Below are 19551 nucleotides of genomic sequence, written 5' to 3'. Positions count from 1 at the left end.
TCTTCTTGTTCCTAATTGCCACCAGTGGAGCATAGAGCCGCAACTACACCCCGCTATCGGACCTGGTTTTAGGCGTTGCCTTTCCAGTTGGGACCATGTCATGCCAGCTGTCTGTCTGTGGACTGATCTCCTCCATGTCTGTCTGGGTCTCCCAACCCTGCGCCTCCCCTGTGGGTTCCATCCCAGACCTTGGCTGGTTTTCACAAGGTGTGACCGATCCAGCCCCACTTCCGCTTCTTGATGTCTTGGCTGGCAGGTTTTTGGTTGGTTCTCTCCCACAGGTCTGTATTGAAGATCTTCTCAGGCCATCTGATGTTGAGGATGTGGCGCAGACATCTGTTGACGAATGTCTGAATCTTGTTGGTGATGGTGTTTGTCCAACACTATATCTCAGATCCATATAGAAGGACTAACTTTACATTTCTGTTAAAGATGCGGATTTTGGTGCGTAGAGATAAAGCCTTGGAGTTCCAGATAGGTCACAGGGTGTGAAATGCAAGCATGGCTTTGTTTATTCGGCTTCTTACACCTTCATCTGTACTTCTATCTTTGCTATGCTGCCAAGGCAGGAGAAATGGTCAGACTCTGTAATACATTCCCCATATAGTTGTAGTGGGGCTTCTTGCTTGTTGTTGACCCGCACTACCTCCGTCTTCTTGATATTAATGATCAGGACAGTCATTGCTGCTTCTTCTGAGAGCCGGGTGAGCTTTGTCGGTGCGTCTTGCTTCTTGTGAGACAACAGGCTGATGTCATTCGCAAAGTCAAGATCCCCAAGTTGCCTGGCAAAGGTCCAGCATGATCCAGTCTATGATGTTCAGGAAGATTGTCAGCGAGAGCATACAACCTTGCCTCACTCCAGTCCTCATTGTAAAGAGGTCAGTCAGCTTTCCGTTATGGATCACCTGACATGTCGATTCCTCATGCAGCTGCTGGATGATGGCAATGAGCTTTGGTGGAAATCTGTAGTGCTGCATCAGCTTACAGATGGTTTCCCTAACTATGGAGTGAAAAACCTTCTCAAAATCCACAAATGTTATGTAGAGTGGCGAATGCCATTCGATGGACTATTTAATTATATATTGTAGTGTAGCGATATGGTCTGTGCATGACTTACCCCGCCGAATTCTTACATTTGAGAAAATGCTGAAATATTAAAATGGCCCCCCCCCAGCCTCTCACAAAAACAACCCAGCATTCTCCAACAAATGTACTTAACAAAAGAAAAACTAGTCAAATGTCTTAAAATTCTCTTCTCTTCCTATCATATGCTACACGTTTTTCAATAAGCAATACACAATTGTTATTCAGTTTACTAAGTTCAGGATTCAGACATGAATATACAATTGAAATCAATAAATCTTTATCATCCATTTCAGTAACAGGAAAAATAATTGGACAAGTCTATTGTTCATGTAAAATTATTGAATATAAAAAATGACATGAAAACAATGACATAATATTAAAACAATAACAGAAGTGTGCAAACTTGAAAAGATAATTGTCCTGACTCAACACCTAAACACCCATGGGATGAGTATACTCTTTTAACATAAACAATATATGCCTTAGTACATGCATAACACCACCGAACTCAAAAGCACTTACCAAGACTGGATTCAAATGGGCTGGAAGAAGACTCTAGATCAATTGAGGCAAAGCGATCTATACTCTCACCATCCCCATGCCGATGTTTTGGACTACGCCCACTAGGGAGTTCTGACTGTGACCGGCGCTTACGAACTCTTTTAGTAACTCTCTGCTGCAAGGTTGGAGCAGGTATAGGGTTGATGTTGGTTGCCACGGATATATTGTCCTCCAGAAGGCGAGACAACATTGGGCTCTCAGAAACCAGAGGTGGTGCTGTGGTAGCTGCATTCTGCACTGGACTGGCATGGCTGCGCTCACCATCCAGCAGGTTGGTCAGTACTGAGCTTCCCAACTTCTCTAGTCCATCAGTACCAGCTCCCATGAATCCCAAGCCAACACCAGGTGAAGATCCACCAGGTAAGTCCAAGCTGCTACCCATTCCCCGTAAATCACCCATGCCACCCACTGATGGCGGGTTGCTGGATACAGGACTTGGGGTAGGCGGATAGGTGGGTGTGTGAGGAGTAGGTGGTAGTGGCGGTGGTCTGCCTTTGGTGGGTATAGTGGTGGACAGTATCCTTGGCTGTCGCACCTGCGCTGCCCACAAAGCTGCTTCTTGTGCTTGTCGAGCTTGCTCTTGAGCAAGGGCTGCTGCTGCTTCAATAAGCTTCTCCAGCTGACTGCGTCCTTTACGGATCATTGCTCGCAAAAGTACAGGCAAAGACAAGCACCTAGAAGGGTAAGAAAAAATATCACCATCAGACATTTTGTTCTTTCAAAATCATGTGTATATTTATATACACTGCATTAAGTACCATATCTTATCTTAATGTTACTAGCAACAATATCCATATTTAAATTTATAAAAAATATCTACAGATTTAAAGTGTACTTTCCTTGAAGATTTTTCTAAAGAACTTCGACTCCTTCAATAAGGAGTTGACTTGGAAGGCACATGGTAAAACAGAGTACATTTTATCATAAAAATAACTTATCTCCTTTTTTCAACTTAAAAAAACAACAACTTCAAAATAGAATTTTTAAAAACAAGGACTGAAATATATGGACTAAATGACTGATTTAAGAGTACTGAATTCTTTTCTTTATATAAAAAATGTACTTCAAAAGAGTACAAAATCCAAAATATTTAAAACTATGAAAGCTGATAAATATTATTCTCAAGCAAACATAATAACTATAACCATGTTATATGCTGTTTTATTATATGGCAACTCATCTGTATTCTCTCTACATAATCTAATAAAAAAGTCAACCATAGTAGTCTGCTGTCTTCTTCATCATCCCTTTATGACAAATGGCAAACTTCAGCTTTAGACTATCAATTACACAGTCCTTAAACACTTGCATAAATCCCTTTGTGTAAACAATAGATGATACATGTATTTGTTGGAGTAAAATCAGGTACCTCTGCAGCACTCTACAAGCATAATCTTCTGAGCACAGACTGTGGTCAGGATTAGTGCAAAGTACTCGACACTTCAAACTTGTTATGTCAGAGAGATCCACATCCACTAAAATGCAAGAGAGATAAGGAAAAAATATAAAATTTCAAACAAAACTTTCTTAATGAAGTCTCTCACACAAGGAAAAATCTGTACATATACAAACAACAATAAAAGATATGTAAACGATCTAACTAGCTCCTTGAGTGAGAGATGGATAAATGTGTCTACCCTATTTCAGCAACTATTAAATCCAGGCTGCCCAACTGCATCCATCACATTCAATAATTTTTAACACAAAACTATGTAACCAAAAGGGATAAAATTCAATCATATTGATAGGTCAATTGCATCCAGTTACATCCCTTAATATATGAACTGGAAAATGAAGACTTTTTTCGGCTGTACCTATCTTTTCAAAAAAGTGACAAGTGCAAATGCGAAGACGGTTACTGGTTTTTCATCATTTTTGAGCTTATTTCCGACACTAAAAATGTTCTTCACCATCATATACTATATTTCCTCATTTATATAAGGTGTATGACCATTAAAATCTACTGAATACAGGACTAATATTGCAGTGATCATCAACTGTGCCTATATTAACAGTGATCATCAACTGTGCCTATAACAAAATTATCTTTTTAGAAGTAGGAGTTGACATACCTAATTTTCTCTGAATTTACAAGAATGTGCTATTGCACAATGGAACAAGGTAGGAATGATTTATTTCTCTGTGAAGTGTAATCATAAATTTGATCTCGTCATGCTTTTTATGACTTTTTGAAAATACTTTCAAATTCCTGAGTACCTAGGATCAGAATCAAACATCAAGGTCCAAACTCAAAGTGTTAAATATACAAGCTACAAATTCTTTTAAGAGGGTTAAAAATGACCTCAAATATAAATTGTTTTCTAACCAAATTACCAATGATCACTTTATTTGTTAACATAAAGATGGAAATCCTGATTTTTTTTTTGTGTGTGTTCTTTATACACTCAAGTACCAAACAATAATATAAACATAATAAGACTTCATAAATAATTGACATGTGGTAATCTGTCATTAAAAGCAGAAAGATATTTCAAATACTCACAAGTGACCATGGTATCATAGGCTGGATGCTCAAATACAACCATTAACTGCTGAAGAGAGATGACCGTCATCTCAAACACCATGCAACTGTTGAGATCTGTAATCAAATAACAAGCTTACCTTTAACTATGACTTTCACCTCATGTCTTTCCCCCACCCTTTCCTCGTCCCTGCCTTCCTCGAGTTTCTGTGCCAGGAGTTAAAGTTCTTAACAGCCTGCTCTCACGGCCCGAATGGTTGCGTACGGTGACTACACTTAAGAAGTGTATGGTAAAATTTGCGTTGCACACACAATTAGCTGCATCTAATTTATTGGTCACTTAAAATAGCAAGGACTTCACATGGCAAATTCTACATTATTATCGTTTCCATTACCTAAAATAAGCTTTAAAGCAGGTGCTAGTGTGCTTTCTGCTCTGAAGATAATGATATTTCTTTGCTAAAGCTCTTAGCAATATTTACCAGAAAGCCCCACATGTCCATAAAAACACATGAAGCACTCCTTAAAGATCCAGATGACCTGTTAGGCACAAATCCTCGTTGGTACTAAAAATTGCTGCTGGATAGCATGCAATAAAATCGCCATTTGTTACACGAAGTATGGACCGATGTAATTAACTCCAACTATAAGTTGATATTATTTTAAATACTAGTCTTCTCTAGGATAGTAATTTTGAGAGCAAAAGCTGTGCTCTCCTAGCAGGGTCTATAAAAATTTGCACAGGTTCTTATCAGGTTAAATCAGGCTATTTCATATTCAAGATTCTTCATTACTTGTTTTAAATAAATATTTCAACAGTCTACAGTTTATTTTTCTAAATGTTTTATATTTGCTTGTTCCTATCTTGATGTTATTTGCAAGTAAAATACAATCTTGTCTTTTGATTCTTCACCTGGGGAATGGGAGAATCCCAAGACAGAACAATGTCATACCTTTTTTAGCTGACGGCCTAATGCAGCTTGCAATGATGGAGTTGAAGAGAAGCTGTTGCCTAAGCAGTATGAGTATTTGAGGAACATGAGTGGGATGGGTGAAAGGAATGCGGGAAAGCATGACAGCAGGCTCTTCTAGAACTCCCCCACTGACTCCTCTAATGAAGTAGACATGATGTTGGTCTGGCAGTGACTGTTATGACAGAAGACATTACCAATTGCAAAACAATACACTAGAAATGCCTTCATTAATTGGCCATAAACTCTTGCCTATGACAAAGTACTGTTGTAAAAAATTAAAAAAAACCCACATTATATTAGCATCTGAAAAGTCCACAAAATATGATCAAAACATGATCAAATTATGGACCTTTGCACATGATTATATATGTGAATTTCATACCAATTATGGGTTTAACCTCTGCTGGTTTTGATATAGGCTCAATGCTACATATATACTATCTAAAAATATGTCTGACTTTTTATAAAATAAAGTGTTGTCAAAATGCTGTTAGCACATTACGTCAACATAAGTTTCAAATATCCATCCTTGTTACTCATGAATTTTACAAACAGCAAAATAAAATGCTGTAGCAAATGTGACTTAAGAAATTTCACAGCAGACGATGGTTGCCTGTAATTTTAGTGATATCATTTTTGTGAAAGGAATAGAATTACAGATAAAGACATGCATATTTTTTTTTATTTTCATCAACTGTCAAACTACAGAAATAAAATGATTTTTAAACATGTATATAAAAACAGCATAAGAAATGGAAAAATCAACACAACTTTCTGATGCTGAGAGGAAACGCCTGTCCCACTCTTTCCCCAGTGATTATTTCCCCAAATTTTAGCCACCCGAGCAACTTCATATCTTAACAGGTGTGACCTACTTCTTGAGAATTAATTATATATTTCTTCACAGGTATACTCAAATATAACATGTTATAACTTAGGAAAAAAAAAGTATCACAACAGTTTGTCTATGAATGAATGCAATATTAACAAGGAAATGAACAACAGCAGCAGATGATGCACATTACCTCATGCTCCTTAGTTGCCAGTCTTAATCATCTGCTGTTTTGTGTGCAAGATGTTAATTTTATTGCACTCTTGGGATCTGTTTAATCCTCTTAGTTTTAACATCTTTAATCTGACCAGTTTTTGTGTAACTCTATGGTGGGTAAACCCTCTTACATGTGTGGTACTTGCATCCAGCTTTGTCTGCTTTTGCCTCAATTTGGGCACATTTTGGAACAAGAGGGCTCATCTACTCCAAAAAAAAATAATCAGGACAGACTGTAACTTTCATCGTCCTGCAGAGAAGGTTGTACCATTTGTACTTAAGCCACCCTCACAAGAACTTTACAGAAAACGGAAGAATAATAATTTTCTGTGCACACCTTTCACACCTAATATTAGAAAACTATCAATAGGAACCATATGATACATGGTCTTGAACTACTACTGACACTGATAATCTTAAAAGAAACTTACAACAAACAGCCGCTGCTCCTTCTTCATTTTCCCATCAGAATTGGAGTCAAGAATAAGCGAAAGAAGTGAATGGCTGCCTACATCTTTGCAAACATCCAGTTCTATAAGACAAAAATGAAATTTAAAAAAAAAATCATAATCTTCATCTAAGTATCTTGCCCTCCTTAAACACCCACAATCCATTACTTCAAAAATTTTTATTAGTAGTCTTCTCATATTTTTAAAATGAACAAAATGGGTAGAAAATCTATTTCATAGCATTAAACTTTTAGTTAGTATCTATTTTATCATGATAAGTTTGCGATAATGGCAATAAAGCATTAGCACAACAGCAAGACTTTTTATGGTAGCTGTAGTAGCTTGCAGTAAACACAAACATTGTATAAACCATCTATTAATAAGCTTAATTTTATTTTGGTGTGTATGTATTCACTAACCTGAAAACAACATACAATCTTTGCTACAAACAAGCACACAAATAGAAACTACCCCCTACACACCCAGCTTGTTACACACTTCATGTTATACTGATGATTTTTCAGTCTTATCCAGATGCTTCTCTGGGTTGCATTACAATTTTATTTTACAGTCTTTCCATTGCTCACACAACACAGTACTCAAAAAGACCTGGAAAAAGTCAAACCTTCTGGTCTGATTAATTTCACAGAATTAAAATGAATTACTGATAAAAATCACTACAAAGTGTGAAAGAAAAAAAAAAGGAATAAAGCTTAGTTAATTCTGAACACTCACTTGTCAAAGCCTGAATTTTCTGAATGGTGGACGAAGCCACTGGTATTGGCTGTGGAAGTACAAGCACAAAGCAGGCTGGTAAGGTAGCACTGTTGATGTGAGTCAGCCCAGTGAAGGATGGCAAACTGCAAACATATAACTTAACTATAAATAATAAGAATTTGCTGTCTCAATAAGCTTGAAAAAAAGAATAGGGGGAAAAACTGCTTATCATTCAACAGTATAGACTTAAAGTAGTAAGATATTTCAAGCAAAGACTGGAGTTCATATTTTCTTCTTTATATACGCAGAAAGATGACTTTGAATTGTTTAAAATAGCTTTGGAGCTATCTGATATCTCAAGTACTTCATTCATAAAGGGGATTAGGTGAGAGAATGCCAATTCCACTGATATACAAGGTCAAGTTTTGAACGATTGATGATGAGCTCAAACATGTGCAATTTTCTGTATCACCAAGAGAAATTCGCGGAGGGTACGAGCAAAAAATTCATTAACATCAAAACACACATTTTTCACCAAAAGCAAATCTGAACCATAGGTATATGTTGACGTATCAAAATCTGTTACCTTAAACCATAATGCTCTAAAACCCCTACTTTCTGGAGCCATCTCTAGCAATTAAACATGATCATATCATATCAACTTGTAGCTACAAGACGATTCCCTGCATCTCCTACAAAAACATCACCTATCCCAAATATGAAAAAGAATTTCACAAAAACTTGGGCCTTATGATGAATTCATATCCACTGTGAACAGATGCAAGTTAAAGTGGTATGGATACACCTTGAGATCAATGGACTCATTTAGAAAAGGGAAAGGGACTACCAGTATAATGGTACCTCTTGCCATCAGAAGTTTTGACTGTTAGAAGTGGCATGGTCTGCAACTTGTTTGAAGGGCCTGGCTCTAGGCAGACAGTTACACTTCGACCTAGCCCATGTTCTGTGATGGCTGTAAATGAAGTGGAAAGGAAATGTAAAATACAACTAGAAACAAAAGATTCTCTCCTAAAATACATCAGAGAACTGAGGAAAAAAATACATAAAATGTTTAAAGAAATTCAAAAATTTAAGTTGTCCTTGAAAAAGTTTGTGGGATCGCCAGTATAAAGACAACACCTTGGTTTACATTACCTACCAATTTACTTTGCCCGTGCTGGAACAGCACATCAACAGATCAAATGCTCCAAAGGTAAAGTACTCTTGCTCACTGTGGAAAGGTTATTCCAAAGGTGTGCAAATACCTATAAGAGTCAGCCCAAATCACTGAAATACTGCTGCAAATGTCATAAAATATATTCAGGCAGAGACAGACAGGTAGAGCTTAATATTTTCCATACCCTCGACAGTCATTGGATGTGCAGACATTGTTTTCTTGTCCAGCAGATCATAAGGTGACACAAAATAAATCAGCTTCATGGGTTTCCCTATGACAAATTATTATGTAAAGTTTAATTTCCCTGGGAGAGTTTTTTGATGAAAAAAATATTCTGATCTTGAAGATACATACATCTCTTTGTGTGCATAAATGCATGTCTTTGTAAGTTCTTACAGATTAAGCAAACAACACATCATATGAACAAAGTAGTATACTGTAAACTATCCTACAAAAGTGAACATTTTGAGGGTTCTATTTAGTAATAAGTTACTTTCACTCTCACACACACTCTGTTTTTCACACACACAATTTTACCAGCAGTGCGTGGAAGAAGTATGCCAAGTGGAGACTTGTGAATATAGTTGGCCACACCACTTATTGAACTGAAAACATCAGTAAGCAAGAAGGGACATTTTGTCAGTGCAAACTACGGCTTAAAAAGGTCCCTTAAAATGTGAAACAACTTACACCAGTGCAATGTCCCACATTTTTCTTAACATAAAAACACTACCCATTTGACCCCAAGAATTCCAAGAAGATTATATCATACAATGTGAGAAAAATCCATTATAACGTTTAGTGATAAAGTTTAAAATAACAAAGCTGAATCCATTCAAAAATAAAATTGTTCGCTTACTTTTGAAACTGTGCTAACTGATTGAGGTCTCGCTCCAATGACTGTAATGCAAGATATGCCTTTGACTTAAGCTTCCTGAAAAAAAAATTTTTTTTGACAATGTCTTTTGCTCAGATGATATGGTAATAAATGCTGAAAAGCAGGAAAAACATTCACCTGCTGCAACATTATCAAGACCAATTATCCCTTTTTATCCAACATAATATCCAACACATTATCAAGTGCAGTGACTACTTAAGCATCTAAGCTTTTGTTTACTTGCTTGTGTGCACTGTACATTTTGGTGGTGTATTCTGCAAGTCTGTAGTTGATGGAATATATTTTTGTTCTATGTTAATATACATGTGGATATCTGAAACAATTTTTATTTCTAACAAGTTTTTCCTAAAAATATCTCAGAGACATTTATAAGCTTTTCTTGAATAAATTACTCATTTAGCAGTATAGTGTTGCTGACAAGAATTTAGCAGTTCGTAATACTATTATGATACAATTACAATTGCTATTAAGATATAAATGATAGCAAAAGATTTTTCCACCAATGACCATTCAGATAATGGAAGTCATAATCCCATTATTCTAATGGGAATAATTTCTACCTCCTGGTATATCCTGATTACCCCATTTCCATTTATACCCCATGAATACTGAAAATTCCATTCATCCATAGCTATATACTTTATAATAATACATGTATCAAACAGGTCAGCACAACATAATTATAACATAAAATTTACTTTAAAAAAATTACTTTATATAACTGGACCAAATAAAAGTTAAGGTTATTCTAGAAAACATTTTATCTTTGTTTCATCAAGCAATGCATTTCGCCAGACCATATGGTGCATTTGTGATAATTTTGAATTTGCTCATATTTAGAATTTTTTGGAATCAATTGTCAGATTCTTTAGCAGAACGTAACAATAGCACAGATAAGTATTAAAAACTTTAATTTCTTTTAGCAAGAAAGTATGGACTAAGGCTTCTCATACCATGGTTCAACTGTACAGAATCAGTTAAAGACTCACCTCTCTCCTGTTACTTTATAAATACTTTGTAATCCATCAAGATGGGATGTAAACTCAGCAAAATCTCCTTGGCTGAAATGAAGAAACATGCAGCGGTTTTTATTTTCTCAGTACAAATTAATCAGCAGTACACAAATGGCTATGCATCAGTGTCTTAAACTGTAATGTGCTGACATGGTAATCTCCTAAATGGAACATGAGCTAATTTACCTGGCATCTACAGCTAGAGCACACCAGTGTAAACAAGACAGTTGTTTTAAGTTGTCAGGACACATTACATAAGACATCCCTAGTAGGTCAGATGAAATTCAGATTTAAAGCAACTAACAAACGCTTCATTACCAGGATGCAGGTATGGACCACAGTCACCACAGACAGCACCCAAGGATATTTTGCCATAGGTTGGCCAGACCCACCAGGTAGGTAGTTTACTCTAGCTAATTGTAATTGGTAGTGAGGATGCTCAAGGTGTGACTGAACAATGGCATTCCTTGTTAGTGTGAATGTAGGATCAATCAAGGAAGAAACAACATAATGCTTGAGCACTTCATCAACAGGATGGCTGGTACTTAAATGCCAAAGCAGCACTTTCTATGAGACTTAGAATCTGAGCTATAGAGGTAAAGACTCAGAAGAAAAGTCAGGATGCTTAAGTTACAGAGCCATGACACTATGTCTAGTCAGCGATAATAAACTGTTGGGACTGCCAGCTGTTGTTGTAAAGACATCAGTGGCCACTCAGTGGGAAGAGGACAATCTGCTATCTGTGAGAGATAAGAGTTCAATGTAATAGCTGGATGGAGAAGTTACCCATTCACAGAAAAGAGAACATCTGGATATTTGCTCGTAGAGTCAGGATCAAAGATTATTTGTTTGGCAACTCTCTGTGGCTTTATCTCCGCACTTACCATTGGGTGCAACACCAACAATGTAGTCAAGTGAGCATACAGGAATGAAAAAACAAAACAAAAAGATCCCATGAAATACCCCTGGATTGTGACAGCACCCACATAACTGTGTTTCCAAGGGAGTAATCACTGTTCCCCGACATGGAGGGTGGATCCAGTGTGAAAGTGATGAAGTACAGTCAACAGAGAATTTACTGGTATGCCAGGAATCATCTTAAGGACCAACACCATGGATGGGACTGAGAAGCAGGAAATGAACACAGCATGAAGATGGCAAAAAAGACCACCAAAGTGTGTGTGTGTGAATGGATGACTGGCACAACAAGAGGTGATAGCACTGTGTAGTACATAGAAGTAGTCATGGCACCCTTAGAAGAGCCAAATGTTGAGTAAATATTTTCTGTAACCTGTATTTTTCTTAATAAAGTTTGTTTGATTCATGTTGTCTTTAGCAGCATAAAAGAGAATGGGTGGGGGCTCACAAGCCGTTCGATCTCTTTTTAACTGTAGAAATGTTGTGATCACTGTGTATGATTCCTCTCCACATTCTAGGTTAATATCGATGACCAGAGTTAGCCTACACCTCCACCCACATGCTTAAATCCATGGGGCCTATGTCTTGCATTAGAAGAAAAATACAGAACATAGTAACATTAATATAAAAATTTAACTTCTCCAAAATAGCAGTTTTGAGTTCATCATTTATAACAATGAGCATTTTGAAACGAAAGTCATGTGTGAGTGGTACAGTCATTTTGTAGTCAAGTAAAATGGAAGATAAAAGAGATACTGTCAGTATTTCTTATGTAAAGCTCATCACCTAGTTGTAATATGCAAATTACCAATTACTTATGGTGCATAACTGAACAAAAACGTATCTATGATATGCAACAATTATCTTACCTTAAAATATCTGTTAACTCATGACAAACCTGAAAAATGAATAAAATACCATAATCTTTATGAAAATATGACAGTCAAAATGCATAGGTTAAGTTTTTTAACCCTACAAAATATGCCACCTACAAATGCAGGTTTTGATCATATGCTCCAAAAATCATACATTCCTGTATGTTATCTTGTCTGATGAAGTAATGCATCAAAAGAAAAAAGAAGTACAAAAGTGTCAGTGGAAGCAGGACTATCTAATATCAAGAAAAAGTTTGCTTATTTTGATACTATATTGAATCAGGCTATACTTAAAATGCACAAATACAATTGATAATGATGATCTGACATCTGAAATTTGTAGCTAAGAAATGAAAGCAAGCAAAAGAGACACAAGAGAAGAAAAGAGAGAAATAGTCCTGATGATCCAAGTTACAGAAGATGTGAACACAAGTCAATTATTCCAAACTCACACTCGCATCCCCTTGGTGTGCAACCTTCACTTCTTTCACCCCTCCACCTTTGCTCATCACAATTTCCACATGAAACATATCACCCTGCAGAGTAACACTGGGTGGATCCACATTGTTCTTTAGGAATGTGAGCGACTGCTGACGAGCCACGGACTCTAGTCTTTCGACCAGTGACCTCTGAGATATTACTGCAGCAAAAGGATTAAGTTATGATTTATTTTAGGTCTAGTTTCCCTGAATGAAATATGTACAACAGTCAATTCAAGATCTGTGCATGTGCCCTTGAATGTTTATATATGTAAACCTAAAATCACATAGCACAAGCAAAGTGTTTCACACACATCATTGCAATTTTCTTCTCAGGTAAAAATGTCTTGAATACGGTCATTTATGTTTAAGTAATCTTGTGAAACAACACCATTTCACATTTCTGCATATGTTTTATTTCCTCAAACATTTTTCTTTAATGATGATCAAAAATTAATAGCATCAAAAAACTGAAAAACTTCTCCTTTTCTCACACAGAATCCCTATAATTTCAATTTATTTGAGTCCATTCAGTTTATCAGCCTTTGGTATAAGACTCACCAGGGTGAAAAATATTTTTTTGATGAATATGGGGCAAAGAAAAACTGTTTACCTTTCATAGCTCGCTGCAAAGTATCCAGGCATTTCTGCACTTGCGTACGTTCAAGACTGTCAGTTAGCAGCCGCCGATCCTACAAGTTATTAAAAAAAATGTCAGTCTTGGATTAACACATATATTTTAACATTATTTGTCATGCATTGCTTCACAACTATTCTTTGCCATATTTTCTTCTAAATTTCTCTTGTGGATACCTCTGTGTCAAGATGTGCAAGATGATACTAATCTGGGAATATGACAGTAACTGGTTCATGGCAACATTTAAAAAATAACACTAAGCAGCACATTGTCCCACTTACCAGTGAGTTCAATGCATTTGAACTCAAGAGCAGCATGAGAAATGCAGCACCACAGACTCCTAATAACAATAACAGAAGTTGGAGTGGGGGTGTAAAGAGGAGGGACAGAAAGTGTAAAAAAAAGGGGAAACCCTCTGCAGCTGGAAGTGTTCAAGAAAGCGATGGTTCTTAATGCCAAGACTGAAAAAGCTTCAAAGGCGTGAAGCAACAATGGCAAAGCATTCCAGACACAAAAAGAATGGCAACTAAATTTGTCTCATTTGACATGGGGCACACACAGGAAGGCCATGTAAGCAACTAAAGCAACCAACTTGACCGGTAGGGTGTCAACATCTCAGACTGCTATTCTATGGTAAGATCATGAAGGCAACAACATGGTGTTGCCACTTTGGAGTTAAGGGGTTCCCAAACTTGCAACCAGTTCAGCTACTGTAGAAGTGGTGCAATTATGATATAGTATTAGAAAATATCAGCCAGATAATATGCCAGAAGCCAGAGACCCTGACAACTTACACATTGTTGGTTTACTCTTTGAGACAAGAACTGCAGGCAAAATGGCACAAAAATGTTTACCTAGCTATAAACTTTGTCTCTACATATACACAAACATGCTGTATATACAAAACTGAAATGTTTTATGTACATATATGAAAGTTCTAATTATTTATCTACTATATGTAAAAGCCAATGGCTTCACATTAAAATTTTAGCACCTTTAGTATATGTTCCTTAAATAAAGTTGCCAAAACCAACAGCCAATAATTTTATATGGGTGTCTCAAGACTCCCAATAATTTTAACTAAGGATCTGAATGGTCCCAACATTAGTAACATCTTTAAAACATTAGCCACAAAGATACTATTAAGCTAGTTACCCTGTGATGAACATAATTATTTTCAAAATGTATTTTTAAACACGATATAGAGATAAATGGGCATAACAAACTTATAAAAATGTAAGAAATAAGCAAAAACCAACTGTTCTTACATTAATCCATCACAAAACTGCACTTCAAATGATTTTTGTAAACCAAAATGAATGTTGAAAATACAGGGTAATGCAGACTAAGTCCCCCTCTATCACTTTAGTCCTGAAGATTAAGACTTAAACAGCCATTTTACATGTGAGAAATAATCTGTTCAGCTGTCATGCTTTACTTTCTGCATTACAGTTTGCTACATTGTTAGACCTCTGATATTTATCAACATTAATAAAACTCAGTCAACAGAGAGAAGACAACAATCCTTTTTTTAATCTCCACCAATGCAAAAGATAGCAAATTAATAATGGGAGACACACCACTAAAATGGATGTGACCTTAAAAAAAAAATGTTGACATGGAAGCAACATATTACCAGGGATGAAAACAAGGGAATTAGCATTATGAGAATCAACATTATGAGAAAGCTGGTTGGCAAAGATGGAGGTGGGGCGAGGATAGCCAACTAGAAAATTCTCAAAACTCTGTAACAAGGAACTGTATGGCCAAACCTTGAATATATGTCAAGCGCTTGGATAGTAGAAGCCATGACACGCCAACGGACCTCGGACAAAGTCCAGAGCCAAGCACTGAGAATAATCACCGGAGCGATGAGAAAAATATGAAGCGGATAACATCAATGGCCTCTTTTTGCAAGAGAAGAGAGCGCAAGGCACTTGTACAAACCACCAAGTACTGCATAGTACAGGCCATCTAATGATTGCCAGACAAACACAGCTACCGTCAGGCAGGCTCAGAAGATCACGCTTCATGAAAGAGACACAGGCACTGCAGAGACAACACAAGGTTGAAAGAAAAGAACCAGGTCCCCTCTCACAAACCTCCTTCTGAGAAAGAGAACCACTTTGCCATCTGCACCACAATTCCACATTTCATAGCCAAGGATGAACACAGCAATACAAGCAAGAAAACTACAAAACTAGCCAAGTTCAAAGTAAAGTACCCTTAAGGAACATGGATACACAAATGGGTCAGCAACATAAGTAATGCAAAAATGGAGCTAGGAGTCTACTATACATCCAGTTCCTCAACGGATACAAGCAGATAGTAACCATACCAACAGACTCTCACTGAACCAACTACAGAGCCAAAACTGAAACCCTGATCTGTGCAGTGAAGCAACCACAGACTAACAGGTAGTGTTGCTAGCAGACAGAGCGTCTGTGCTACAAGCCACCAACAATAACTGGTGGCCTAAGCTGACAGCAGCCCTAAAAAAAAAATATATCAATGGCATAAAAATGGCACTGCAGTGGATACCCTGTGGTATTAAAGGCAATGGGCAGGCTGACAGAATGGTAAAACTAGGGACTGAAAACAAAGTCAGCTAAACAGAGATGATAACCATCATCAAGGCTTTGCACAGATCACCTCAGCCACCAGACAGCTACCATCACCTGTCTAGACCAGAAGAAAATTCTCTGCTTCAGGACAAGGCCTAACAAACAGGCTAAGCATCACCTTTACCCTAAGCCACATCTGATGTTATCCCCAATGTGGGGATCCTGTGAAGATGCAGAGTAAATCTCATAGCATATCCTTCAAAAGTGTAGGCTCCTCCAAGAACTAAGGGCAAAGGTCTTGCCATTGCTGATGCCCCTCAACACCAAGCTGCATGGACCTGTGATTGCTTTGCAGATGTCTGCCTGCTTTATCTCAAAATAAAGTGATAAAAATAGGCAAACGAGAACAAAATAAAGCTCAGTAAAAGATACACATTTGTCTTTCATTTTGCAACCTTATTGCAGATTCCTATAGCCACTAACTCAAAATCTGTTGATGGGTTTATCTGTTTATCCACTGATACTAACAGATGTTTCATCTACTAACTAAAAACCTTTTTTTTTTACTTAAGTTCCTTTTATCACTTTATTAGTTATATTTTCCTTTGGCTGATCTGGGTTATTATGAGTTGTGCCTCTGTCATATGTTAAACAAATGCAGCATTTTTTAAATTATTTAATGTGTATTTATGCTGTTTGTTACAATAGAAGATTTGGGGAAGAAAACAGAATACTGTCCCCAGTCAGTTTGCCCCACTGCCTGGGTCAAATTGTCTTAGCCATGACCAACTCCTCACAAGAAAAGTCACAGCATCTCAACAAGAAAGGTCACAGCATCTCAACATGAAAGCCAAATCATCCCAGGCCCAAAACACGACCAATCACTGATGAAACAGCTATTAATAACAAATATTACCAACAGTCACTTCTGCATGATCTCCAATGACTGGCAGTTCAGGCTTGCATCAAATTCAAGATCACCATGCTTGGCTATTTATTTATGGCCTTGCCCCAGTCTCATCTGCCTGAGCTCATGTTGTTATACCACCTCACAGGTCAGTTCCAGACTGGTTTTCTCTCTATTCCACATATAAGACTGAAGACATTCTGCCATTTCTCTTTCTCCTTCATTGCCCCCAGTATTTCGAAAGGCATGCCTCCATCTCTCTGCACAGCCAAGTTGGTACATGTCTTTGGATCTGGACTTAAAACATCTCTTTCGGAAACACCTCCTAACTCGTCCATCCTGTTATCTTTTGTCCTCTACACTATCTCTGGGTTCCTTCATGTTCTTCAATTGTGAACTGGTGCATGATCATGTATATATGTCGTGTTTCTTTGTGCTCAATTGTGATATCTATATCACATGGCCTCTTTACTCATTGCCCAGGGGCCATAGACTCATCCCGCCAGCATTTTTTGCGTCGCTAAACCTCTAACCTCCTGAGAGCTGGCCAGTGGCCGAGTGAGCGCCACGAGTGCGAGCAGTATTACCCGTTTGACCACATGTCAGCTATCAGGCCGTCGACACCCTGACACTCCACGTGTGCGCATGTGTGAACCAACTTGTAGTACAAGCGTGGGTTTTCCCCAACAATCAGAGGAGGACAATTTAACACCTTAATCGTTGATAGAGGGCTAAACCATCCCATGAATCAATGAATTAGTTTGATCGCGAAATATTCTGTTTCTGTGAAGATTTTTTTCCACGTCATACATCATCAAGCATATAGGAGCCATCTTTAGCGAGCCCCACGTGAGTTACAGGTGGGGAGGGCTGTCTCTACACTTAGGGGTGGAAATGCCCGCTAGTGCAGTCGAACTAGGACACATGTCTAGACCTTTGCCGCACATAAAGGGTGGGCGGACCTTTGATGGCCCCTAAGTGCCCTAGCGGCACGATGAGTCTACGGCCCCTGGTCTCTTGTGAAGCACATCAAGCTCACCTCCATGTGGGGAAATGTACTATATAGAAACTATTACTATTATTTAATTTGAACCCCTCACTAAAGAATGCACAAAGACTGTCGCTGAAAGTCTAGGCTAAATTCCTAGCCAGTCTTAAGCAGCCAATATTCTCTACAGATCTCCTCGACAGACAATAAAGTCTGATTAGATTTTTTTGATTGTAATCAATGATGCTTTACAGACTTCTTGGCAAACAAGAGGGCTCTTGCACTGATGCCTTGAGAAACAAGGTATTGGTTTTAATATATGTCACATCTAAAAAGAAAATGTAGGCAAAGACTCACCACAACAGCAGTACGTATTGTCTTCAAGCTCTCAGTCCATGAGCGATGCTGAGTACTGCGCTTGCTACGCAATTTCTCCATCAAAGCCAATCGCTTTTTCTTTTGCTCTGCATCTTCAACTGGGGAAAAAAACCAGCATAGCATTTATTACAACTAGCACTTGCTTGTAAACAGAGTGATAAGAGTGTGAATACATGCTATTATTAAAAAAACTGCACAGCTGCATCATTTCCTTGATAGAAACATTTTAATGGATATTTACCTATAATTAAAACTATGTTTCAAGTCATTATTATTCCAGATTTTGGTATGACCACAGGTTTTCAGCATATATATGAAGTCAAGATAAGCTTGTTACTGTGTATGTGTGCATGTGCATGTGCTGTTGTGGAAAACTATTTGTACTTTCATCAGCAAATCATAAATGGGCTGAATTATCTAATGGCAATAAGCTACAAATATATAGGTATAAGAAACTATACAGCGTAGAAACTGGACTGCAAGTTCACAAACCATTAAACTAAGCTACTACAGTTGGAATGTATACATGCACAGCACAAACATAATGCAAGCATGATTATGTTTCTCTGCTGTTTCTTAATGTTGCATGATTTTCATATAAATCCCAATTTTGTACGCAAACTCATGTACGCATGTTTGTACGCAAACTCTATACTGTTAAAGAATACTAATTAGTGAGGCTGATGATGTAATCATTAATAAACTACTTAAGACTCAAATTGAATTTACATCATCCTTTTCATGTTGTCATTTTGTGGACAAGTTCTACCTTGTGCCGTTTAATAGAGACTTCTCGGTAGTGATACTTAAACATTTTCTGCTTGCAGACATTATACAGTACTTTCAAGTTTGAGTGGAAATGTTTGGAATGAGATGTTAAGTGGACTCTAAAGTGGACCTTGTTTACTTGGGAAGATGCTATTCTAGTCAGTGTACTGTAATTAATGAGAGAAATTTATTCCTAAAAGTGCTTATAATAAGCAAATAAACATTATAGAACAGTTCCAGAATCCACGTAACCCATATTCTACCTTATTTTGCATAATGGTGGAAGACAAACCTCATGTTAAATGACTATGTTGACTACTCCTGTACCTTCGAACTAAGAAACATAAAGCACTTTGAAAGTTCAGATCCTAGCCTACATGGCTGTAGTTTTAAAAGCGCTGAAATATTTACCGCAAGAGCGCTGTTGGTCCAAACAAACAGGGAATAACCCACTGACAGCGGCTGCCATCTTTGATTGTGCACAGCAATCTTCAGCGGGTTCTCGACGCTTGCCTCATTAGCAGTTGCGGTATGTGCATGGTCAATTTTCAACAATCCATAGAATATACTTAATTTAACTATTAGTACACAGCTCTATGTAATGTCCAGATTTAACATTTTTAACGCATTCA

The 19551-nt window shown here is 37.5% G+C and overlaps 1 protein-coding gene across 1 annotated transcript in view; it reads right to left on the bottom strand.

Moving 5' to 3' along the window:
• The window catches only part of LOC112564563 (mediator of RNA polymerase II transcription subunit 1-like), a 30788-nt gene extending 11319 nt beyond the window's left edge, over positions 1-19469 (bottom strand). Inside the window, exons 1-16 of the mRNA XM_025239453.1 lie at positions 19331-19469; positions 18131-18249; positions 13291-13369; positions 12651-12838; positions 12193-12221; positions 10382-10453; positions 9354-9428; positions 9032-9099; positions 8679-8765; positions 8179-8290; positions 7336-7460; positions 6583-6683; positions 5083-5275; positions 4151-4246; positions 3017-3122; positions 1609-2321 (exon numbers count right to left, since the gene is read on the bottom strand). Coding sequence (XP_025095238.1) covers positions 1609-2321; positions 3017-3122; positions 4151-4246; positions 5083-5275; positions 6583-6683; positions 7336-7460; positions 8179-8290; positions 8679-8765; positions 9032-9099; positions 9354-9428; positions 10382-10453; positions 12193-12221; positions 12651-12838; positions 13291-13369; positions 18131-18249; positions 19331-19388 — 2221 coding nt within the window. The 5' untranslated portion in view covers positions 19389-19469. The remainder of the gene's footprint in view (positions 1-1608; positions 2322-3016; positions 3123-4150; positions 4247-5082; positions 5276-6582; positions 6684-7335; positions 7461-8178; positions 8291-8678; positions 8766-9031; positions 9100-9353; positions 9429-10381; positions 10454-12192; positions 12222-12650; positions 12839-13290; positions 13370-18130; positions 18250-19330) is intronic.
• Positions 19470-19551: the final 82 nt, after the last annotated feature.

The sequence above is a fragment of the Pomacea canaliculata genome, linkage group LG5 (assembly GCF_003073045.1).
Source record: "Pomacea canaliculata isolate SZHN2017 linkage group LG5, ASM307304v1, whole genome shotgun sequence".
Lineage (NCBI taxonomy): Eukaryota > Metazoa > Mollusca > Gastropoda > Architaenioglossa > Ampullariidae > Pomacea > Pomacea canaliculata.
This window is presented reverse-complemented; position numbering and strand designations above follow the sequence as displayed.